Source organism: Pongo pygmaeus, chromosome 13, assembly GCF_028885625.2.
Source record: "Pongo pygmaeus isolate AG05252 chromosome 13, NHGRI_mPonPyg2-v2.0_pri, whole genome shotgun sequence".
NCBI classification, from domain to species: Eukaryota; Metazoa; Chordata; class Mammalia; order Primates; family Hominidae; genus Pongo; species Pongo pygmaeus.
Window position 1 is genome coordinate 107976119 of NC_072386.2, and position 25285 is coordinate 108001403.

Sequence of the window (25285 nt, forward strand, 5' to 3'; positions counted from 1 at the left end):
AATTAGGTCAGGTGCGACAACTATAAAAATTTAGAAAGGAATCATAAAACTCTAGAAAAATTACTTGGCAAGCATCTTTAGGTCCTCAGTCTCCTTTAATGAAACCAACATTGGAGATCATATCTGGTGTATTATGAGCATGGTTTATGGAAGACAGATGGCATGGAACTCCAATCAGCTGACCCAGCCTCCAAGAGGCAGCCTTGGGCCTACATCTAATAATTGGCAAATGTATGCACATTTACGTATTTTAAGTTAAAATGAAATGTTTATGGTGCATCTATTACTTTTTATGATTCTCCACTTTAATGGACTTTTTCTACTAACTGACCAACTGCCAGTCTAAATGGCTTCAAAAACAAGGATTTCTAGGGCAAGGAATTAAACCTAAATGCAGTTAGCCCTCCCCTGAATAGTTTTGTCTCCCCACACAAATGAGAAGTTTAAAGAAGAAGAAGAGAAACACTGATTTAGCAATCATGTCAAATGCCATGCCAGAGACATCCACCCGCGACGGGTTGTAATAACTAGTCCCTTTCTAGCTTCTCCTTTGCTGACTTCAGTTTCTTCTACTTCTCCTGACAGAAGAATCATCATATTCCACACTCTCTGTGTCTCATATGTATCTGCATGTATGTATGTACATGTGTACATGTATGAATGTTTCTATTACATATTATGTATATATGTGTGTGTGTGTGTGTGTGTGTGTGCATGTGTATGTGTAAATCAAGCAAAGGAAAGTAAAAAAAGAAAATTCCCTAAGACCTACAGGAAATCTTGAGATAGATTCAGGGGCCTGAACATTCTAGGGGGTGGTTTGTAAAGCTGGCTTAATGTTAATTTTAAGATGGACAGTAAGATTCTTTCAATCACACTACCACCAAAAAATGTGGAAGGAACATTAACCATCTCCTTTCCAATATATTGTACATGGAAAATGGAGGCCGACGCCGTGGTTTGGACATAGTGCCATCCTTCTAAAACGTTTTTTAAATGTCTAAATGAATGTTTTGTTCACATGAAATTGAAGCTCCAATGTTACAGGCATTTAAGAGTGAAGCACCTCTGTAACAGAAATCCAGAGCAACTCGTACTCCCCTGATCTATCATAGAGGCCAGCTATAGAAACCAGTGCCCTAACGAAAAGACAATTTTATCAATATCTCTGCGCCGCCTGCAAGAAACTTCAGAATGACCTTGGACAAATCTCTTCCCCTCTTTGGCACCAAAGGTGGCTATTCACAAACATATCTATTCCACATTCCATAAGCATTCCATCAAACTGTTTGTCATGGCCACCTTTGAGGAATGTGTTTGGGTGGAGGACTTTCAGGTTTTCCTTTATAATATCCCCGAATTGCATTAATGTGTTACAACAACCTTGTATTCTTTCTGTTAATATTTTTTGAGATGGAGTCTTGCTCTGCCACCCAGGCTGGAATGCAGTGGCACGATCTTGGCTCACTACAGCCTCCGCCTCCTGGGTTCAAGCAATTCTCCTGCCTCAGCCTCCAGAGTAGCTGGGACTACAGACATGCACTGCCACATCCAGCTAATTTTTTGTATTTTTAGTAGAGATGGGGTTTTACCACATTGGCCAGGATGGTCTTGATCTCCTGAACACCTTGTGATCCGCCCACCTTGGCCTCCCAAAGTGCTGGGATTACAGGCGTGAGCCACTGCGCCTGACCCAAAATGTAAAATTAAGGTTGGAAATACAATAAACACACGTGTACTCTCTGCTGGAGTTACAGATATTAAAGAGAAATGATGTTTAACTTAGAAAGCTTACATACTAACAAGAAGGGCCGACATGCAATCAACAATATTTCTATGAAAATACTGACTGCACTGAATATATGAAATGCTTGGGAAATAACTGTTTTGGGGGGAGCCAGGAAAGTCATCTTAGAAGGAGTGAGGGAATATTCACGGTGGATCTTAAAAGATAGTAGTTATGAGGCAGAAAAGATATTTTTAAAATATATAATATTAAAGATAATCTGACATTTAAGTGAGCAAAATTTGAATTTTAGAGGACTATCTTCGTCTCTGTGCTTGGGTCGATCAACATTTTCCAAGTATTGAACCAAAGATGAATTTAGACGGCACATGAGTGTTTTGTTTTTTTTTTTTTCAACTTCGATAGAGACATACTTTTGCAGGCTATCTTCCATTTACTGAAATTTATTTTGGTGTTTCATTCATGACAGTGATACAAAGTTTCCTTTTTAAAATAAATATAGCTAATCCCATTACTACTGACCTTACGCAATAAATTCCTCTGAATGACCATTTCTTCATCTGTAATGCGGTTTTACTAAAAATACTCATAGAAAGGGGTTTATAAGTCCAAAAGTACAAATATTATTATCCCAATAGTCTATGAGCACCCTGCTTTTCTATACCACTAGAGATCCAGCACAGGGTCTGGGATGGAAGGACCACTGAATAATTACTAAAAGGTCTTAACACCAGGCAGAGAGGCCAAGGTTTTCAGGTTGAACTGGTTTAGATTAGGAAATGGGAATAAAATTCATCCCCTATGCTAATCCCAATTGACTGGTAGTGATTGATGAGGCATTGCATTGAGAAAGAATCTCAGGCTATCATTAAGTAATTGATTAGCAATGTCCATCATGAATACAGAAGTGGACAGTGGCAGTATGGCCAAACATAGTTTCCACTGATTATTCATTTATTCATTCAACAAATATTTATTGAGTATCTACTATATGATGGGCACATCTGTAGGCACATGGGATTCTGCAGCAAAACCAGACTGGATGATTTCTCCTCTCTCTTGGAGTAGCCTATGCAGCCCAATCTTCCCCGCTTTCATGAAGGAGACCTGGCTCTTACAATATTCACTTAATCTTCCCTGAGGTCAAAAAAGGACTGCCATTTATTAAGGTCACACAACAAATCAATGGCAGAAACAGGAGTAGACTCCAGGCACTACCTCCAAATTCAGCACAGTTGTGTACTTACCAGACTTGCAAAACCTGTTTGGTTTTCCTAGCTCTGCAGCTGCCCTTTCTCAGCCATCAGCCTTTCTACCTGCTGTCCTTTTGTGGGGAGGACAGAACTTCTGTTCCCTCCTGGAAGCAGGGAGGCAGGTGAGTGGGGGCAATTCCCTAGAGGCTTCTGTGGTTTGGAGAGATGGATTAAAGAGGTCAGGACAATAAAAGAGAGAGAGAAAAGAGGGGAGGGAGGGACAGTAGGAACCCCGCCATTGGCAGACCGGTAATTGGTTAGTTTGGGCAGTCCCCCTCTCTGGGGAAGGCTAGAGAGAAAGTAATTGAAGAAGCTTCCCTGATAAATTAGTGCGAGACTAGGCTTGAAAACTCTAGTCGCACCTGGGTTCAGAGCTGAGTGTTTGATCTTCAGAGGCCCCAGAAAGGATAGAGAGAGAAGGAAAGGAGAAAGCTTTATCTAACTGTAACTCCAGCCTCAGAAGTTCCCAGAGGGAACCCTTCTCTCCCTCCTCGGCTCCTAGGATCACTTAGTTTAATCTCATCACGTTAGAGATGAGGGAAAGCCTGGAAAGAGGAAGAGACTTGACCACAGACACCCAGCAGAACTGGGACCAAAACCCACGATTCCTAGTTCTAGTCCTCTCCACCATATTACACTGCCTCTGGGTTCCATGAGATCTTTACCAGCATGACTTGCTTTGAGTGATCCTAAGCTCTCTCCAGCTGCAAAAGAGGTAGGGAGGGGGCTGGTATTAGGGATTAAGGTACAGGCTTATTTACTTTTGTTTATTTAACAAGCACATAGGTAGCTTGTACTAAGTGCCAGGTACTGCTGAACATACTTTATAAACTTTAGCTCCTGGAATCCTCCTCCTAATAAACAACAGAACAACCTGATGAGGTAGTGATCCATCAGAAGTAGTGTTCACAAACTATCACCCCAATTTCTGCCCATTTTGTCAGGAAATATCTACTCAGAACCTACTATGTGATGTTCCTCAACTATGTAGCTGAGGGAGCAAAATGATAAACAGGACACACTCCCTGCCTCCAAATACCTGTCAGGTAAAGGCTTTTAAAAATAATTGAGATAGCTGAGAGTGTGGTGTATAAGGGTGCTACTTTGGTCCAGGAAAACTACTTGGAGGAGGTAATATTTGAGTTTTGTGAGCAAGGGAGGAAATGGTAGAAGGCAACTCAGAGAAAAAGGCAAATTATTTAGGATTTTGCAGACACCGAAAAAGAATGAGGATTTTATCCTAAAAACAATGAGAAACAATTGTAGGTCATAAACAGGGGAGTGGCAAAATATAATTTATTTTTTGGAAGACATTACTCTGGCTACTATGTAGAGCAGAGGTTGGCAAACATTTTCTGTAAAGGGCCAGTGAATAAATATTTTAAGCTTTGCAGGCCAGACACTCTCTATTGCCACTGCTTGACTTTGTCATTATAGACCATAAGCAGCCACAGGCAACACATAAACAAAGGAGTGTGGCTGTGTTCCAGTACATTTTTATTTATAGGTACTGACATCTGAATTTCATATGATTGTCATATGTCAACAAATATTATTCTTCTCTTGACTTTTTGTCAACTATTTTTAAAAAGTTAATAGTCTTATGAGCTAAAAAACAAACAAACAAACAAACAAAGAAGTCACTGTTTAGATTTGGCTCATGGGCTATATATAGTATGGCATAAAGAAAGGACAGAGAATGGAGAGGCAGCAGGAAGACCAGTTAGGAGGCCGATGTGGGAAAGGATGGCAGCTTCGATGAAGGTGATGCCAGTGGAAACTATGAAAAGTTAGTTCTGAATATCTTTTGTTGTTGTTTTTTGAGACAGAATCTTGTTCTGTCACCCAGGCTGGAGTGCAGTGGCACGATTTCAGCTCACTGCAATCTCCACCTCCCAGGTTCCAGAGATTCTCCTGCCCCAGCCTCCTCTGTAGCTGGGATTACAGGAACCTGCCACCATACCCGGATAATTTTTGTATTTTTAGTAGAGATGGGGTTTCACCATGTTGGCCAGGCTGGTCTCAAACTCCTGACCTAAAGTGATCTGCCTGCCTCCGCCTCCAAAGAGCTGGGATTACAGGCATGAGCCACCGCACCCTGTCTGAAAATCATTTTAGAAGCAAAACCATCAGGGTTAGCTGACTGAAAGGATGAGAGGCAAGGAAAAGGATGAAGAATGACTGCTTAGCTTAAAAAACTGGGCTAATAATAGTTTGATTTCCTGAGATGGGGAGATGTGGGTAGAGCAGGTTTGGGGGGCAAATCACACATCAATAGTGTGATCCCAGACAAGAAGGAGAGAAACACAGGTTTCCTACAGTCTTCTGAATAAAATAAATGACGCTCAGTTCACTTTGAATTTCAGATAGTCAGCGAGACATTTTTAGTATAAGTATGTCCAAAATACTGCATGGAACATACTTATACTAAACAAGTATTCATTATTTATCTGAAATTTAAATTTAACTTGGCATCCTGTATTTTTATTTGTTAAATATAGCAACCCTACCGGGAGTGGGGTGGGGTGGTGGTGGTGTGATGGAGGGTATATAGGTCTACAGGAAAAGGAAACCTAAGCCCAAGAGGAGAAAGAGAAGGCTTCTTAGAGATGACACCCCTTAGAGCAGATGCTAGAGCTAAGTCTAGGAGCTGGCCAGGTGAATGAGGAATACAAAAACAATCTAAACAGAGAGAAGAGAATGAGCATGTTACCCTCAGACATTTGCAAGTCATTAATGAGGCTAGAGCCTCGAGGGAGGAAAGGAACATCGGAGGATGAGGCTGAAGAACTTCTCACAGGGCTTCACTTCACAAAGGTTTTCTAGGTACAGGCCAGGATGTCAATACACTTGCTGAAGTTCAGATTCCCAGGCCTCTCCCCAGGAGCCTCAGCAGGTCTGGCCTTGAGAGCCTGAGGTCTACAGTGATTCTGATGAGAGCTAACTTGAGGAAAGCCTGGGTTAAATAATCTGGGAACTCTTCCACCTACAAATCCTGGGAGCCAAACAAGTTGCTGCTGGCTGTAAAAGTCTTGAAAGGAGTAATTCAGATAATCAGAGGAAAGGAAGCATTGAATAAGTGTGCAGCCTCCCATGGGGACCCTCTAGAATGGAGCTCTGTCCATTTGGAGGACAATAGGGAATCCAGAATGTTTGTCAAAGGACCAGTCCTGCTCCTGAATAGTCACCCTGTCTGGCACCTGGCTCTCATTTGGTGCTATCTCCCAGCTCTGTGCAAGTAGACCAGACGTCTTCCTGTGCCTTCCCCCGATGCCCCACCCCCTTCCCTCCTCCACCCACAGCCACCACTGAAATGATTCCCCCAAATGCAGCTATTACTGTGACTGGAAATCTCTTTACTGCTGATTCTGCTAATGGAAATGTTCCTTCCCTTTTCGGCTGCTTGCAAAGCCACTCGTGACTTCCCTAGGTGCATGAGAGCAAGGCTTTGTCAGCCAGCCACCACCAGAAGGGAGAGGATTCTGCCCCGCCTGCTCCCACAACACCCACCTGCCTTAGACTCAGTCTCTAAGAGCTCTTCTGTCCCAACTGTCCTCAAACAACCCCGGAATTCCCTGCTTCCCCCAGCTTCCCCCAGCTCCAAGAGAATGAGCAGACATCAATGGTCAATTTCATCCTTTTTTGCCTTGCTAGGGAGGAGGGGAGGTGGAGAGAGGAGGCATAAGAGGAACACGAGAGAGTGGAAAGAGGGGGAGGGGAAAGGAAATTTACATTCATTATTGATTCATACCTCCACCTCCTTCCAAAAAAAGGATTCCAGGTGGCGAAGAGGCACAGAGCCCAAGCTGTGTGCCAGACGCTGCACTAGGTGCTTTGCACACACTATCTCCATAAGGATCACACAGCTTAGTGTAGGTAAAAAGTTAGCACAGTGCCCAGTGCTGACTAAAATGTGGTTATGGAGGGCTCTCCAAAACTAAGTGACTATTATGTTTTCTTCATGTTATTGATGGGTAAGCAGAGGCTCAGAGAAGTGGCATACACAAATCTAAAGCTAGGAATTAGCACATCTGGGATTTGATCCCAGGGCTTTTGGTCCTCAGACCTAGCAAAAGTCCCACTCTAGCACACTGCCACCATCAGAGGACCTGAGCTAGAGACATGGTTGTGCTGTGGATTAGCTGCAGGACCTTAGAAAATGTACTTGTCTTCACTACATAGATGAAGGAGTTGGGTTGGATCTCAAAGGCATCATTTTACCTCATTCCAATAATCTAGAAGGATACACTATATATTTGGATTTTTACAGCATTATAATATATTACGTGTGCGTGTGTATGTATGTATAATATAGATCCCAAAATCAAGGAGGAAACACAAAAACTGCACAATGATGCTAAGGAGTACTAAGGGGAAAAATTTGACAAGGTTGATCAGGAGTGAGAAGCAAGTTCACCTACCCAGATAGCGGCTACATCTCAGACACCAGACACCCTGATCATTTCCCAAAAAAGGACGTAGAGCTTATACAAATTTCTCAGAGGACAAGATCACTGATCCCCTAGTAAACACTTGGCAGAGCATGAGGTGACAACTCTCTAAGAGTTGGGAGGAAAGAAGAAAAGGGAAAAAAAAAGAAGGAAAGGGGTTGAGGAAGAAAGGAGGGAAGGTGGAAAGAATAGAGGGAGGGAAGGAGAGAGGAAACCAAGAAGGCACAGAAACATAGGAGTTTGCTTGTCAAGTGGGTCCAGGAATAACAAGTGGCCCCTGGAGAATATGAGACAAGGCCTGATGCTGTCTCGGCAAAGCAGCAAGGAGCAAACAAAGGGGCCTGGGGAGCTGCTGAGTCAGTTTCTGGCAGCACAGAACAAGGTGCTCAGTCCCTTGGGCCTGTGAGGCTATCACACCAGAAGTTCCTATATAAGAAACGCCTGAAACTTCTTGGTAATGAGAAGAGGATGACATAAGAAGTAAAAAAGTCTAGAGATGAAAAGTTGAGAGCATCTCTTGTTCTATGCAGCATGCAAGGCAGACAGAACATAGACTATGGAACCAGGCAGACCTGGGTTTGGACTGAGCTTAGCTGTATAATAGCTGTGTGATCTTGGGTAGGTTCCTCCACTCCTCTGAGCCTCAGAACTCACCCTATAACATGGGATGAGCTACATCTGTCCTTCAGCACTGTAGAAAGAATAGGTAACAAATGTACCATCATGGCACCTGGGACATAGCACATGTTACATAAAATGGTCATGGTTTTCATAGCCTGTCCTATGTAGGATGATAAAGTCCAGTTACATTACAACTCTGGAATTCCAACTTCTCCTGTCCCTGGTTTCCCAGCTGCCCTTCCCTAAGACGGAAGGAAAACACATAGGGGTCAGTAGATCTGGGATCTGGCATCTGCTTTACCACAGGCTTGGTGACCTTGATTTCCCCATCTTTATACAGAAGTGTTTCAATTAGATAATGTCCTAAATTTTTCCATTTCTGATATTTGATAATCCTGGAACCATGGTGTGTCATTTCCCTGAAACTTGTACTGTCTCTTTGTTTGCTACAATGCAAAGGTTCTAATCATTTACCCGGTTTCCAAGCTGCTCAAGACAGAGTATTCTCCAAACACAATGATCTTTCCTCTAATCACATTGTTCTCATTAGCCATCATGCAATCACCCCAAAATAATCAGGAGATAGGAGAAGGTAACAGCAATGGCTATGGGTGCTTAAAAGAGGGAAGGCTCTGTGGGATGGATGGCGTTTAGGCTCACCCTTGACAGGGGAGTGCAATTTCAGCTCATCTCAAGTTTTGTCTACCGTGGATTCTGGGATGACACTTAGCAAACACAGAGTTCTAGTTCTCTAAGATCTCCTGCACACCTACAATGTGCCAACTAAAGGGTGAGTCACCACAGCCCCAGAGATGAAGGAGGTACGTTAGCTGCTCACAGGGTACATAGGCAAACAGTGTGAGACAGATGAGCAAGCACACAGCGTAAATTCTGGTCTCACTCTGCTCCAAGCCACCATTACTTTTCATCAGTAGAGACTCCTTCAGGCTTTCCTGCACCCATCGTTGGTCCTGTATGGAGTAGCGTAGGGAATTCTTTTGAAACATAAGTCAGACCTTGGCACTGTTTTGCTTAAAATTCTGCAGAGCTCTTGATTTCACTCAGAGTCAAAGCCCAAATCCTGACAGTAGTCTGTACAGCCCTACATGACTGTTCTTTTCTTCTCTGATGTTCTGTCCTGCCACCCCCTCTCCTCTACCACCACTTGTTCTCTGTATTCCAGCCACACCGACTTTCATGCTGTTCCTTGAAAGGTCCAGGTGTGCTCCTAAGCTAGATAATCAGCTAGGATTATCTAGCTAGGAGCTGTTCTCCACCTGGAATGTGCTTTTCCTAGATGCTGCTTGGCTAACTTCTTCCCCTTCTTTTAGTCTTTGTTCCAATCTCACATTCTCAATAAGCTCTTCTCATTCTATCCTATTTAATATTAAAACCCATCTCCTTATCTCAGAACTCTCGATTCTCTTTTCCCTTAGTTTTTTCCTTTTCCATAGAATTTTTCATCTTCTCACATACTACATAATTTATTTACTTATTATGTCTGTTGTCATTGTTCCCTAACACACACACACACACAAACACAGAGGGATAAAAGCTCTCTGAATGCAGAGATCTTTGTCTTTTGTTCTCTGATGTATCCTAGGCACATAGAACAGTGCCTCTCACATCACTGGTGCTCAGTGATTCAAAGGGCCTGGCTATGATTATAGCAGTCTTTATTGATAGTGGGCACCAAAGCTCAGAGTGTTCAACTCTGGTGCGGAGGGGTCAGAAAAGGCTTCAAAAATAAGTTGACACCTGAATTCAGTCTTGAAAAGCAAGAAGGAATTTCCCCAGGGGGTGGTGAGGTAGAGGTGCCGAATAAGAAGGAAGGGTTCTTAGTAAAGAACAATCTGGCAGAGTGTGATCAGGAACCTTGTACTACTACAATAGGGAGGGGGAAATTCATCATCTTCAGAACAATGGGGAAGCAGTGAAGTGCTTTACAAGACGATGGCCATTATCAGATTTGGGCTTTTAATAAAATCACTTTGTCTGCAAGTACAGAGGATGGATTAGAGGGGATAAGACTAGAGGTAGACAGAACAGTGTGTTGACTGTTGAAATTGAGTAGAGAGAAGTGTTGAGGCCTGAGCTTAACAGTGACTACAGCACTGGGGATGAAGAAGTAGTTTTTCTTCATAGTTTGTAACCTACAACATCCTTGTCAAATTTCAACTCACAGACTTGGATGCTTACATATTCTAGTATGCTAGTAAGAAAGCTACACATATTTCAGTTTTGAATCTTGCATTGTGTAGTCACCACCCACTCCTTTTCCATTCAAAAGGGAGTTCTTTTGGGGGGCTATTGTCCAAAAGAGCTATAGTCAGTAGAGAAAAGCCAGTGAAAGGAGAAAGCAAGTGCTAGAAAATAGAACAACTCTCATTGAGCATTGCTGCCTGCCTCTTTCTGGGGGCAGAAATGCTGTCTGCTCCATTGCAAGGAAGGAAAAAACCAGCTCGCTCTCTCTCACTATAGTTAATCTTTTGTTGCCACTAGCTGGTCAGTATGAGAACTTGGGAGAGTATCAGCTCTGGAAAGGAAGCCTCCACTAATGCTGCTCCACCCCAAGGTTAAACCCGACTCTTTTTTCCTTTCCTGGAAAAGAGCAGATTTCCTCCACCCATCCCCAAAGGCAGCTAGGGTGAGAGGCAGTGAGGCTTCCTTCTGCCCCAGAACAAAACCCATCAGCTCAGGTGCTTAGGATAGATTGGAGCCAATCAGTTGGATACTCAGGCAGGAAAACCAATTCAATTTCCCTGAGGAGATTTTTCCTTGTAAATTTTTTTTTGGCAGGGGGACAGGAAAGAGTGTCCCCCTTTATGATGTTGAACTAACTTGTAGAATCTGTGATACGTTTAAACCCAATGCCTCCTGTGAGAGGCCCAGCAATGTGATAGAAAGAGGCAGTGTGGGCTTCAAGAAAACTGGGCTTAAATTTGGACTGTAGGGTAGGTTTCTTCCCTTGTCTAGGCCTCAGTGTTACCATAAAAAATGGAGGGGTTGAATTCAATTTCCTGTGAGTCTGTGATGCTGGGAGCCCATCAAAGTCGACGGTTGCGGTGACAGTTTTCCAGACTTCATTCAAGAGGTCGCTGTCAGTCTATCCTCCTCTCCCCACATCACACACGTTCACAATGGCCTATGGCAAACAAGGCTTAGTGTATAACAAAGCAAGGAGGTGAGAAGCAGGAGGCCTTGCCAGCCAAAGGCCTAGTCAATCCTCCTGCTGCACCTGCTATAAATTAAAATCACAGAGTAATTTTGCAGACTGAGGGCCCAGTTCAGGGAAATGATCAAGCCATGGGTCACGCCAAAGCTTGCAGAGCTCTGCTGCCTAGGTTGGTATCACTGACCCCCCAAGAAATAGCAAATCTGGTCCACCTTGACCAAATCTAATCCTTGCTAATGGTTGAAATGAACTCTCCCCTCTCTCTTCCCTCTACTGTCTCAGTAACATAGTACTTTCTGAGGGGAGACAACGTATTTCACTCTGCCCTGAGCATTAAATAAATTTCATCAGCTTTGAGATGGAAAGAAGTGGGGGAGGGTATGGAGTAAGGGAAGCGAGTGGAAAAGAGCAGAAGAATTAGATCAGAGGCTGCTAAACACCACCTCGCCCAAGACCCTTGTTTACAATGTCCCAGAAACCTAGACCATCACACCAAGATGGGAACTTGAAGTTTGACTGCTACCAAAATATCTCAATTAGCAGTAAGGGACTTGGTAACCAAATGAAGAAATAACATACATTGTTTTAATCCTATCTTTGTTTCAAGAAATCAAATTTTCTTGCTTCTCCATCCCAGAATCTTTCTCTCACACATAAGAAAAGAACAGTGGAATTGATGCTAATGAACACTCTGTGGTCAGAAACCCATAGAGAAGACACAGCTCATGACTATTTGTAAGCATTTTTTCCTCCCTCCAAAAAAATTACCATCTGCTTTGATTCAGCAAAAGGAGGTAAAAGCAAAATTGAGTAAGCACTCATTGTCCACCTTTAGAACGAAACCAGAAAGCAATAAGGGTATACAACTGTCTGCAAGGATGTGGGTCCATTCTTCAAATGCCTGCCAAACAGAGGTCCAGTCTATGCTTGAATATCTATAAGGTGGATTGTATTACCATTAGGGGTCAGCATACTGGGTTGTTGGACAGCTCCAGGGGACACAGCCTCCTGTAGGGCTCAGCTCTATCCTCTCAGATCTTTCAAGACATTCGTTAGAATCAGACACCCTCCCCTTCTCCAACAGAAAACATACTCTTAATTTGTGTAGACTTTTCTTTAGGGACAGGGTCTCCCCCGCCACACAGGCTGGAGTGCAGTGGTATGGGCACAGCTCACTGAAGCCCCAAACTCCTGGGCATAAGTGATCCTCTTGCTTCAGCCTCCCAAGTAGCCACCACACTCAGCTCATTGTTGACATTTAAAGGAACCTTCTCCAGCCCTCCGTGGCTAAACTCCCTTCTCCCAACAATTTTTCTGGCTAGGTTCTTGGCCCCTCAACTTCTTCAAGGAACATTTGCTGACCTGAACAAGTTGGCATTTCAAACCGTATCTTCCTCCTTCTTCCAGGCCATCAGCTTCTTGCATAAAGCATCTTTTGGGACGGTCCTTTGGGACCCCACCAGCTCTATGCATGCAGGTGTACTTAAACACAGACTAATGAACAGCTTTTCTTTCTTCACATTCCCTCCCCTAAATACCGAGCACACGCCTCTCCTGTCAGGTTGATACGGCAAAGCAAATTACTAACAAATGTTGACAATGAGTGCTTATTCAATGTTATTGCTTTTTCCTGCTTTTGCTGAATCAAAGCAGGTGGTAAACAATCTTGCCTGACCACTATCAAACACAGCAAAAAGGATGGCATTTCCCTACCTGTGGGCATGAAAGCCAAATCCACAAGCAGACCCCAGGGGCTGCCTGGAGTTAAGTGAGGACTGAGTGACATGCAGGTTCACCTTAGAAGCCCTGGGCTGGCAGTTGTTCCTGCTCAAATTCTTTCTTTTCTATCAGTCCTTCCCACCACCCTCATGTTACCAGTAAAGGAAAACAGACAGTACAAAGCAAGAGGAGCTATCAGAGTCATGGAGTAGGTCAGGGCACTTCAAGTTCATAGAATCTTTACACGAAAGGATTATTTTAGAGCTCATCTACCCACTCATATTGCAGCAGAAAGAATTGAAGCTCTGGGGGATAAATGACTTATTCAAGGTCACAGTGAGCCAGAGCTGAGATTTCCAGATCCTAACCAGCATTAAATTTCTAAGCTGCATTTTAGCATTCAACTTTTCCTCATTTTGCCTATTAAATCCTCCAAGGCCTAGTTCAGGTTCTTTCTGGTCCAAAAAGTGTCCCCAATCTTCTCCAAGTCTACAGAGATGCCTTCCTTCCCTGATGCTACAGAATGTGTCATCTCCATCACTCATTGGCACCAATAAATAAAATGCCCTTTGACATCCAAGAGTCATGAAACTTTGAGCTGGAAGGGTCATTGGATGTCATTTAATTCATGTTTCACTTTCAAACTTACATAGGTCAGCTCACCAAGTTAGCTGAAGTTCCTTTGGAGAAAAGCTCTTGTCTAACAATCTTGATGATTGTTATCCCTCTCTACTCAGCACCATAACCTGCATAAACTTCATATTTGGTTCAGAATGCCAGTTTAGCAACCTACAAGAATGGAGGTGTCTGGCAGACCAGGATTCCAGTTCCAGGTCTGCCATTTATTCCCGGCGTGACTTTGGATTAGGTGTTTGACCTCTCTAAAAATACTTCCTCATCTGGCAAATGGGAGTAACAGTAGAGCCCACTCCATATACGTTATGTGAATTAATAATACAAGGCAGGAAGAAAGCTCTTAGCATCACATTAAGGATTCAATAACTATTTGCTATTCTTTGATCACTTTCAGGGAGATTCGCTTTGTCAATGTCATTGATTTATAATCATATTCTAAAGAAGCGTCCCAGGCAAACAAACTTTGGAGATAGTTCACATCTGAAGGAAACTTCCATCTACTTAAGGCAGGCTGAAATTTGATAGGGAGACTAGAAATACAAAAAGGAAAAGATCTGCCAAAAAAAAAAAAAAATGCTTCCAGTCTGGGCATTACCAATAATAGTTGCTCACTGAAACAAAAAAGGCAGAATGGAGGGAGGCAGGGTTAAGTATGAAGGTGACCTTGGTGCGTGCAGATGGGAGATAGTGTGCGCAAAATTATCTTGAGGTCCCCCACTGGAGTTTGAGTAAACTGAGAATTCTCCTTTTTGTTTGTCCCCCTTTAATACCAGGGATTGTTTACCACCACTAATTCTGGTCCCAGGACCCACAGTGACCAGAGGGCTTTGGTGGACACCATCACCCCCTAGTGGTGGCTCCACACTCCCCACTGTTGGCAGAGTTTGGCATTTACCAACTTTGCATGCCCAGCTGTGGCACTGGCCATGTCCGAATCCCCTGAACTGACAAGCTGATAGTGAAAGCTGCCCAACTCGCCAGAGACAAACGGTAGGCAGGATGTTTAAAAGTCTGGGGATGGGATGGGGCTGCCTTGGGACACTAGAAAGAGATGGCCATAAACGACTCATAGTATCAGCCCCAACCCCAACCCCACCCCCACCACCACCCCCACCTCACCCCTCCCCCCCCCACAACCCCCAGCCGGCACCAACTCTCATTTCCGGCCAGCTAGGCCCTCCCAGAGCTCATTGTGCACTCCGTGTTTACACACAAACAGTCGAAGACCAACACAAATAAAAATCCCACGTCTCCCTACACAGCTCCTGCTATACCCAGCCATCTGGTGACTACCTCGCTAGCCAAATCCCCGTTGAGAGCGCCTAAAGCTGCCAGCCCAGGGCGCTAGGGGGAAAAGGAGGAGGCAAGAACCCAATACCCCACATGCATCCAAAGGGCTCAGCGCTGCCAAGGAGGCCAGCCCCGTGCTCTCCAAGGGGCAGAGGGTCCCAAGCTGCCAGGCTCAGGGACTGTGCATCAGAGGAGGGGGAAGTCTCCATGTGCAGGTTGCTGCCAGGAGACTCTCAAGCAACACATGGGTCCTGGGGGAATCAAGACTTCTAATTCCTCACTCAGCTCCTCACTCAGCTTGTCCCAGGCTTACAGGCACCCATCCTGTCTGAAAGCCAAAGTTAAAAATGGCAAAGATTGTCAGTTCCAGGAATCCCGGGGCACCTATATAGATGGCTGGACCAGGTCCTCCATATCCTCGAAGACTTGAAATGCTGTGGTCCTCACTGCCAAGTCAGGCCATACCCAAGGACCGTCTCATCCCTTCACTTGAATGGCCGTTTGGGGGGGCGGGAGGATTTCCACCCCTCATCTCTCAGAGTACCCCGGAGTAGAGAGATCTAAAGGATGAAGGGAGAAGGGCAGGATTGGAAGTGGTAGTGAAGGGATACCTTCTGTGTCTCCAGAAAGACCCTTCCCCACGGGGAGGTGGCAAGAGCCAGCTGTGAGCCTGAGGTTAGTCCGGCGGCGCTCTAAGGAACACTACCTCCACCCTCCTTCCCTTTCTCGGACATGGGCAGCCCCACGGGTGCACGTGGGAAGAGCTACTGGTTTGTGTCTGTGTGTGTGTGCTTGGTGCGTTGCACCCCAGAAGCGCCGCCGCGGGGAGTCCCCGGGGAACCTGCAGGGCGCTCCGCTGCCTCGCCTCCTGGAACGCTCGGCACGCTCAGGTTACAGCCTGCGAGGGCGGGTACAGAGGCTCGAACCCCGAGGTTCAAGCTCAGAGCGGGAGAACCACTGGCACTCGCTCAAATCCCCAGAGGCGGTAGCATGAAAGGATGGGGGAGTGGGTCACAAAAATACTTTTAACAATATCAGGGCTACCAGGAGAGTAGAGCCTAGTCCGCTGATTATTCTGTGGGTCTTTTCAGGCGAGCAAGGAGTTAACCTCGGAAGTTCAGGGATCCTAAAGGTTCTCACCTGTAAGGCCCATCACCTGCGGTGCCCGAGGCGGATCCCGCCGAGGAAAAGATCCGGGGAAGAAGAGCTCCGGGTCTGGGCGAGCCCCTGGCGCCTCACGGGCGCTGTTGTTGGCCAGACTCCGACAACCAATAAGGCCCCGCGCCCCCAAGAGGCGAGGGGAGGGGAGAGCGAGCAAGCAGCGAGCGCGGGAGAGCTAAGGGGAACAACATTTTTGTAAACGCTCTCCGAGATAATTAAGCTATCAATTACCCGGGTAGGAAATCAGCCGAGCTTCCCACAGCTCCACTGAAGGGCCGACTCCTCCGGGATTCGCGCAGGGAATCAGCAGGCAGCAAGTTGCTGGCGAACTTTTCTGATTAACTTTTCCGTTGGAGCCCCCCACCCACACCCATCTCCTCTCCTTTCCTTTTTCTTACTTTTAAGTAATTATTATTAGCCCAGGGAGTGAGCTGCAAGGACAAACCTGCTCTCTGCCGGGAGGTGGGTAGAAAGGGAAGGCGGTAACGGGGGTAGAGGGAGGCTGTAAACGTGGAGACCTCGGACTCGGAATCCCAGTTCTCAGCAACCACTCAAGTCTCTCCATTTCACAGATGGCCAAAACTGAGGCACAGAGAAGGGAAGCGACTTGGCCAAGGTCACTCAGCCCATGCGGAAGCCACGCTTTTGCGGGTTGAGCGATTCCACACGGAGCTACTCCGTTCCTACTCTCATGAAAACCCATCTGGAAGGGCAGAACCCGCAACTCCGAGGCGAGAGCGAGGGGGCGGTGACGGCTGGTGGCCAGTGACGGTGCCCGGAGGAGAAGTGGGCGGCTCGACCTGAAAGTGGCTTAGGATCTGGGATGCTCCGGCCCCTAGCCAGAGCATCTTCAGCGAATGGGGTCTCCGGCTTCTGGGATGGATCAAGCAGAGCTCCAGGTCGGGACTGAGAGGTAGAGGGGCAGGTTCCCACTGCGGGAGGGTTGGCACGCCCCCAGGCTCCCGCCGCGCGCTCTCCAGGACCTCCTCCCACATGCTCCTTTCCAACCACCTGTGCGACCTCCGGGCCCCTCCTCTACCCTCTGCCAACCCCATTCGGGGCAGCCCTGGGCGGGGATCCCCAGGGCGCCCCCACCCGTCCGGCATCACGCAGGGGCTCGGGGTTCCTTGGGATCTAGCGCGTGCCGGCGCCCAGCCTTACCCAGGGTGAAGAAGGGCAGCTCGGTGTTGTCCAGGTCGTCCTGCACCGCGATGCGCCCCGGCAGCTCGTTACGCACAAAGAGCAGGAGGCGCGACTCGGCGGCGGTGCCGGCAGAGCCAGGAGAGCCGGGGGACGCGGCGGCGGCGGCGGCGGCTCCGGCCCCGGTCCCAGCCCCGGCCCTGGCGCGGGCGCCGCTCCAGCCGATGTCGCTCTCCCGCAGGGCGGGCAGTGTGGACACCGTGACGGTCTTCAGCCGGCACGGGCTGTCGGGCTCCCGCGAGGCAGCGGCGGTGGCGCCGGCCAGCAGCGGCGGCGGCGGCGGCAGCAGGAGCAGGAACAGCAGCAGCAGCGGCAGCAGTGGCGGCGGCCCCGGGTGGAAGCGGAGCCTCGGCCGCCCCCGGAGCCCCGAGCCGGGGCCGGGGCTGAGCCGGGCGCCGGCGGCGGCCATGGCGGGAGGGGCTGCGGTGCTGCGGGCGGCGGCGGCGGCGGCGGCGGCGGTGGCAAAGGAGGAAGAGTAGGCAGCGGTGGAGACGGCGGACGCCGAAGCGAACCAGGACGCCAGAGCTAAGGAACGGAGAGAGCCGCTCGCCAGCAGCCCCCAGCTCCGGGCTCCGCCTCCCGATCGGCCCTGGACCGCCCCCCCGCGCCGCCTCCCCGGGCCCCGCCGCCCGTCCCCGGTCTCCGGCTCCCCCCCGCAGACCCCGAGCGTTTCGGAGGCTCCGCCCGGCCTCGTGCAAGTCCCAGTGGCTCCCTCCCCTTTCCCAAGATCCCCCAATCCCGCCCTCACAGCATTCTTTAGCCACAACACCCCTCCCAAAACTCCCCAAATTCCTAATACTTAGGGCCCCCTCGCGCCCCCCCAACCCCCCCTGACTCAACCCAGCTTTCCTGGCTTCACCCCACCTTCGGCTCAACGCAGAGGCTGCACCTGGGGGCGCGCCTTGGCCCAGGCTTGCTCAAGGCCCCGCCTTCTTGGGGATAGGGAGCTCCCTGGATGGCCAAGACTTAACTTTGTCTCCCCTCAGACCCGAGAACAAGTCCTGTCTCCAATCTCCTACCCTTTTCTAGTCTCTGAAATAACTTCCTGTAGCCTCAGAGCCCCCTTCTCACCTACTTGGCCACAACTCCTGCATTCATTCTCCCACTGCCCGCAAACCTTCCTCTCCCCTCCCTCCAGGCCTTGGTGCTAGCACTAATTGCTAACGGACAGAGGGGCGTCGTACTCCACCGTCTAACGCCGACCCCCCAACTGACTGAAGCCGGGCTGTTCTGGCCCCCTAGCTGCAGCCCTGCAAGCCAGCCCACTCACGCTTTTTTATTTTGGATCCCTGCTCCCAGCTTGGAGCAGCTCTACTTGGCTGCTTCTGCTCTCTGTGTGAAATTCCTGAAAAGGGTGTGAGGTAGAGACCTACTATTCTGTCTGTCCTTGGCTCCTGGGGCTTTTAGATCCTCTGCCCAAGTCCCAGAGAACGGGAGTGCTCACCAATTCTTCACTTGCAGTCTTTCTAGACTCAAGTTGAGCTAAGTCCTCAGATTCAGCACCCTTTGGTCTTGGGCTGACTCTGGCTCTGGCTCTGACCCACATATTTGAGACCCTCCAGGGAGCGGACACCTCTGCCTGGGTCAAGTGCCGGTGCACCCCCTTCCCCACTCCCCTACTTTTCTTCATCTTCCCTGTCTCTGTTTTCTGTTTCATCTCTCCATTCATTTCCTTCCTCCTCATCTTGACTTTAATCTTATAAATGCTTCTTCCCTATAATTTGTGAGCAACTTCTCATCTCTGTCTAGCTTACCCATTTGCACCTTTTGTGCTGTTCTCTATGCATTCACTTTTCTCTTAGCTCTCCCCTCTTCTCTTTCCCCTTTTCTGTCTTTAACCCTTCATATAAATTGCTTTTCTCCTCTCTCATCTTACGTTTTTTAATAACGTTGGATAAAGGCAGAGCACTGAAAATAAGGAAAAAAGCAAAAGCTGCTTTGTGACCTTGGGCTTAATAATAGTGTGTTTAAAGCATCCTCCAAGTGCTGGACATGTGCATATGTTAGCTTTTTTACATGACCATCATCCCACAAGATGGATATTATGATTACCATTTTCCACGTGAGGAAACTGAGATCAGGCGGTCAGGGAGGTGAGGGGATTTTCCAAGGTCGTATAGCTAGTGAGCTGAAGAGCTGAGGTTGGAACAGTAGGCTTCAAGCCTTGACTGTTTCCCTTAAATTACACTGTCCTCAGTGACCTTGGAAAGCCCCACCCATCAAAGATTCTGTAAAAGGTAAATCTGCATAAGCACAGTTGGATCTACTTCCCTGTGAGGTTTGTAAGGTATACTCCTGTCTCAGTTTACTAATCTGTGAACCCAAAGGGTGTGTGGAGGTTGGGGTGGAATCTGGCCTTTCAAGTCCTCTAATTCTAAACGGTCTCCTGCCTCTCTGATGCCTGCTCTAGTTCATTTACTCCTCCAAAATATGTCACCCCGCCTCCCTCAGTCTCTCCTTTGTGTCCTTACAATCCGCCACTATCCACCGCAAAGGGGCTTTCTGATTCTCTATGCCCCTTTCTTCAAATATGCTGACATAGTCCATTTACAGAAGAGCACACCAGGAAAAAAAGGCTCCCTTATGTAAGGCAGAGTCTGTGCAAGTCCTTCATGGACCTCTAGTACAAAGGCCTGTCAAATGAGACCAACCCTTTCATTCATTCATTCATTCATTCATCACCAAATATTCAGGGTGCCTACCAGGTGCTATATGGAGATGCAGGGATGGATAAACACAACTCCTGCCTTTGGAAAGCTTATAATGATTGGGGTGAGGGGGTGGGATGCTGGAACGAGACAGGGACATAAATATCTCAGGTAACAGGCAGGCAGGCAGACATGTGTTTCCTAAGATGAGGTGCTTGGAGAAATCAAAGAAAGCTTCCCAGAGGTGGTGGCTTTGGAGTTGAACCATAAAGATTAGTAGCAAGGGAGTGGGCATTCTAGGTTAAAGTTGGCATTTGGCATTCTTTGCAACTGCTTAGTAAGTGAATAGATCCCTTTCCTACATCAGAGGATGTTTTATCTTTTAAGGCACAGCCCACCTCCCATGAAGAAGCTAACATTTCTGGATACTTTCTCAGCCTCCACTGCAGCTAGAGCTTGGGCACATGACCCAGGCTTCACTAGTTAGATTCACCCACCTCAGATGCTGCAAAATAAGCCGGAATCAGGCAGAATCCAGTGGCAGCCAAAAGGGCAATAGTTGGGGCAGTTACATCCAGGTGTCTCTGCTAGTCGAAAAGGTTCTAACAGCACTGTTTGGAGCCCAGTGATATCGATGTCAACAGTGTGAAGTGCCCTTTATTTATGCTTGGCTGCAGCTGAAATATATCTCCACCCATACAGTTCTGTGCTATGATTTGGAGTGGTGCTCTTGACTTCATGCACTTTAAACCCAGATCCCATGCCTTTCTGGAGATTCTAAGGAATCTAATAATCACTTAACTGAATTCTGAATTCTCTTTCTGCTTAAATTATTCAGGATTGCTTTCTGTTGCTTGCAACTGAAACACCTGGCTGAGAACACAGAATATGGAAACAAAGGGAGGGCAGAGAGAGCAAGGTGTATGATGGGAAATGAAGCTCAGTGAGGGGGAGAGGCAGTAACTGAAGACAAGACAGAAAAGGCAGACAAAGAGTACCAACTTCATATCATAGACAGTGTCAAATCTGGAATGTCCACAGGAAATGACTTATATTTCTGAACACACGCTCTGTGATCCAGAACTTTTTGTAGCATATCAATGAATGATGATAACAACTGTTGCCTTATGGTGATTGTGAGGCTTTAGAAATAATTATGCAAAGCATTTAACACATAGTAGCTGCTCAATAAATTATAACTACTGCTTTGATGTATAATCTCAGCAACATTTGGAGCAAGGCTTTTTATCCCTATTTTATAGGTATGAAATCGAAGGCTCAGGGAAGCTGAGAAACTTGATTTTGGTCATGGAGTTATCAGGTGGTGAAACACAAGAATGCCTGGCTCCCAAATCTTTGCTCTGTCTGTCACACAATGCCCCTCCTGGACTCAGCCCTTTGCATGCAACTTATTCCCAGTACGCTATAACTTCCCTACTCATATTCGAATCTCCTGTCCTATGACCACCAATTTTCTCCCTCTCAGCCCCTCACACCCCTTCTCCTTTCCCCTCTTTGTTCAGTTATATTTCATTATTGATTTATTCTCTTTTACAGTCCCCTGTACTCCCATCTTTGACTCCACTGATATAAAATTTCTTTCATTCTAACTCCTTTCCAGTCTTTCTAGCAAATGCTTCCTCTTCTTTCATCTTTCATATTTGCCTTTCTAGGTAGTTTTGAAATATTTTTTCTTTTCTCCTTCCCCCTTCTCCATACTCTACTCTGTTTTAAAAATCCCTTGTATTCATGCCACCTGACTGAGGCAGCCTAATGTAGTTGAAAAAGCCAGAGGCCCAAGAGGCTGGTTGATTTTGGTTTAGAAATCATCTTTGCTATTTCTCTATGGAGTCAAGTCACTTTATAGTTCCTACTAGGTCTTTTCTTTTCTCATTTGTGAAATGGGGAAAGTAGTACTCACTTCTCAGGATCATTGTGGGAATTAAATGAGATCATGTGTATGAAACTGTCTAGCACATATGAGGCTCTCTTGAATGTCATAAGTAAATCCAATCATCTTATGGATCTCACCCACTGTTTTCCAATCCAGCCTCATGTCCCATAATCCCCACCACCACCACTTGATTCCAACCATAATGATCTCTTTTCTGTTCCTGAAATACTTCAAGCTCTTGTTGCCCCAGCATCTTCAAATGGACTCTTCTGCCTGGAGAGACCTCCCTCCATCTTCACTAGCTACCTTTTGCTAGTCTATAAGTTTTGCTAATCAAAGCACTTTCCCTAACATGACCACCCACCCAGCCTAAGTTAGCCTCTTGCTGTACTCTCTGTTACATCCTTTCATATTTCTTTATAGCCATTTTAATTGTACTCATTCCATATTTTAATAATTGTCCATTTATTAGAGCATTTTCTTGATGCGTATGTTCCTTACTAGATTGGGAGCTCCCAGATATCAAAGACCAACTGTGTCTTGCTTACCGCAGTGTGCACACCAGCTAGTACAGTAACCTACATAGGGTAGAGATGAAAATAAGTATTTTGCCAATGAACCATCACATATTTATTGAATTTTTACTGAGACAGGCACTGTTTTCGCATTAGCCGCACTTTCACAGAGAATATAATTTAAATTTTACAACGAAAACCTTCCCCCACCCTCCGTCTGTCAATTCTTCCTTCCCTTCTTCTTTTCCTTTCCTTCTTTCTTTCCATCCTCCCTTCTCAGCTTCCCATGATTCAAGTAATTCTTTTCAACAGTCTTTCTTCTTAAGCCTCCAGATGATCTCTAGAACATAAATAAACTCTAATTGAGGAAAAGAGAGTGTCATCTTCTGCTCCATCTCTGCTCTATCTAAGCTCAATCTTCCATCAATCCTTTTCCTGTCCACGAGTCTCCACCATTTGTTTTCTCTTGTTCAATCACTGCCTCCTCCGTAACTCATATTGTCCTTTTAATCCTGCTTTGCTCTCTGCAGCACGTTGACTCCATTCATCACTCAGTGTATCCCGTTTCTCTTCATTCCCTTCAGTCACCTTGCTCTAGACACTCTCTTGACCTGAGTTCTGCCAACCTCTTAGCATCTTGACCTGTGCCGAACTCAGCACCATCATCTAGTTTAGCATCAATGACAAAACTAAGGTCAATCCTGAAGCTTTCCTTTTTATTGTTGCAGGATCCAAAATACATTGCTGTAAATATGGCTATCACTGTTGTTTAATTCTTTGAAACCTTCTGGTGAGCTAAGTTCAAGTTATTTTCTCTACCACTTACTAGTTCGCTGATTTTTAAGAGACTCATAACCTCTTTTAGACTTAATTTCCTCACCTATAAATGGAGGTAATGGGAAGGCTGAATGAGCCAGCAGGTATAAATGAAAGTATCTAGTGCTGACCAGGTGCGGTGACTCACGCCTGTAATCCCAGCACTTTGAGAGGCAGAGGTGGACAGATCACTTGAGGCCAGGAGTTTGAGAACAGCCTGGCCAACATGATGAAACCTCGTCTCTACTAAAAATACAAAAAAAGAAAAAAAATAGCCGAGTGTGGTGGCATGCCTGTAATCCCAGCTACTCGGGAGGCTGAGGCAGGAGAATTGTGTGAACGCAGGAGGCAGAGGTTACAGTGAGCCAAGATCAGGCCACCGCACTCCAGCCTGGGCGACAGAGCTAGACTCTATGTCCAAAAAAAAAAAAAAAAAAAGAAAAGAAAAAAGAAAAAAAAAGTATCTAGTGCTGTCCGGCACATAGTAGGTCATCAGTACTAGTAGCTACTTTCCACCTCCAAATGTCTATTTATTTGGTCTTTCTGTGACCTCTGTCTCTTTACATTCATCTCTTCACTTCTCATTTCCATTTTCAGAACATTTCCACCATGTCTCATTTAGAGCAAACTTTTACCATTGTCTCTAACTTCTCTTTCGTGAAAAATGAAATAATATTTTAATCACCGTTGTCGTTCTTCATCTCCACTTGCATCTGTTTGACTGATTTCTGCTTCAACCCAGCACTTCTCTGACTCTTTCCCTTAACAATTCTCAAATTTATTATCTTTTTTCTCCAGCTCATACCTTTCACTGCCTCCCACTTTGTGTGTCCCCGGTCCTCTAAATCAATCCCTTCTTGTTCTGTGATTTACTGCAGTCATTTCATATCCTTTTACAGTCAAAATCCTCACAATACTCCTAAAAGTCTCTTTCCTCACTCAGTCTTTTGCATTTTCTTTCTCAAGTCCACTCAAGTTTAATTCATCTTCATCATTCATTTGCTTGTACCCAAATCTCTGTACCTTTTTGCCTACTTAATCATTTAACCTATTCGAGTTTCCTTTTGCCTCTGTTACACTGTCATCTTTCATCTTTAACACATATTAATGAGCGATGTTTCTTTGGACTTTTTCTTCATACAAATCCTAATGCTGGTGTATTTTCAGGATCCTCTTCCTGGGTCCCACAGATTTTAATTCTTTTCTGGAATCTTTTCTCTGGGAACCTGTTTTAGTTAGAAAAAAAAGAAGAAAAAAGGCCTGAAGGATCTGCTCTGTATTTATGCAAGCTATGCTGCTAACGTGGCGGATTCGAATGTATATTACTGATGAAATGTGTAAGCTTTATTCTCTTCTATAGAGTACCGGGTCATTCTCGTTTCTGCAGCACACTATTTTTATTATTATTATTACCTTTTGAACTGGTGAAGGCGATATCAGCCTAGATTCACTGTTTCCATAACATTTACTGAATGCCTACTATGTGTTAAACACAAGCTATTTTTTTCTTATTTAATGTTTGCAAGCCTGTGAATTTGGGATTTTTAATTCTTGTTTTACATGTGAAGCATTGGGAACACATAGAAAATGTACAGCCTGCAATATGTTGGCAATTTATATCAAATAAAGTCCTTTTAACTTTTTTGAGTGAGACAGTAAAGTGTAAGAGTTAAGAGTTGCATACTTTATAACAGGGATAGTGACAACCACTTTGGAGGAGTGTTATTTAATATTTGTCTTCCCTCCTAAATTATAGTTTCCAGAAGGGCAGAAATTCTATCATTCTTGTTCTCTGCTCTCTTGTATATATTAGGCCATCAATGATTATTGTTGAATAAAGAAGTAAATAAATGAATGTATGCTAAAAGTACAATTTTTTGCATAAGACAACACTGGCTTTTAATTTCAGCTTTGCCATGTAACAAATTTATGACCTTGAACATACTAGGGAGAGAGCAGATATCTTGTAACAGTCTGCATCTTTAAACTTTGTTGATATATGTTGTCCTATACATGTTGTTTTTAATTTTTATGCAATATTTTTTAGCAATACTCAGAGCCAGGAAAGCCAAGGTTCAAATCCCAGTTCTCCCACTTCCCAGCTTTAATGCCTTAGGCAAGTTATCTATCTCTTCAAGTATCACTTCTTCATCTATAAA

At 45.7% G+C, this 25285-nt stretch overlaps 1 protein-coding gene across 5 annotated transcripts in view; it reads right to left on the reverse strand.

Moving 5' to 3' along the window:
• Positions 1-17836, reverse strand: part of ASTN2 (astrotactin 2) — a 999842-nt gene extending 982006 nt beyond the window's left edge. For 4 of the 5 annotated variants that reach the window (XM_054500795.2, XM_054500792.2, XM_054500793.2 and 1 more), the window contains exon 1: positions 17215-17835. In XM_054500795.2, the coding sequence (XP_054356770.1) occupies positions 17215-17662 (448 nt within the window). In that variant the 5' untranslated portion in view covers positions 17663-17835. Of the gene's footprint in view, positions 1-17214 lie in introns of all 5 variants that reach the window. The other variant, XM_054500794.2, reaches the window with a different exon arrangement.
• Between the last annotated feature and the right edge of the window lie 7449 nt (positions 17837-25285).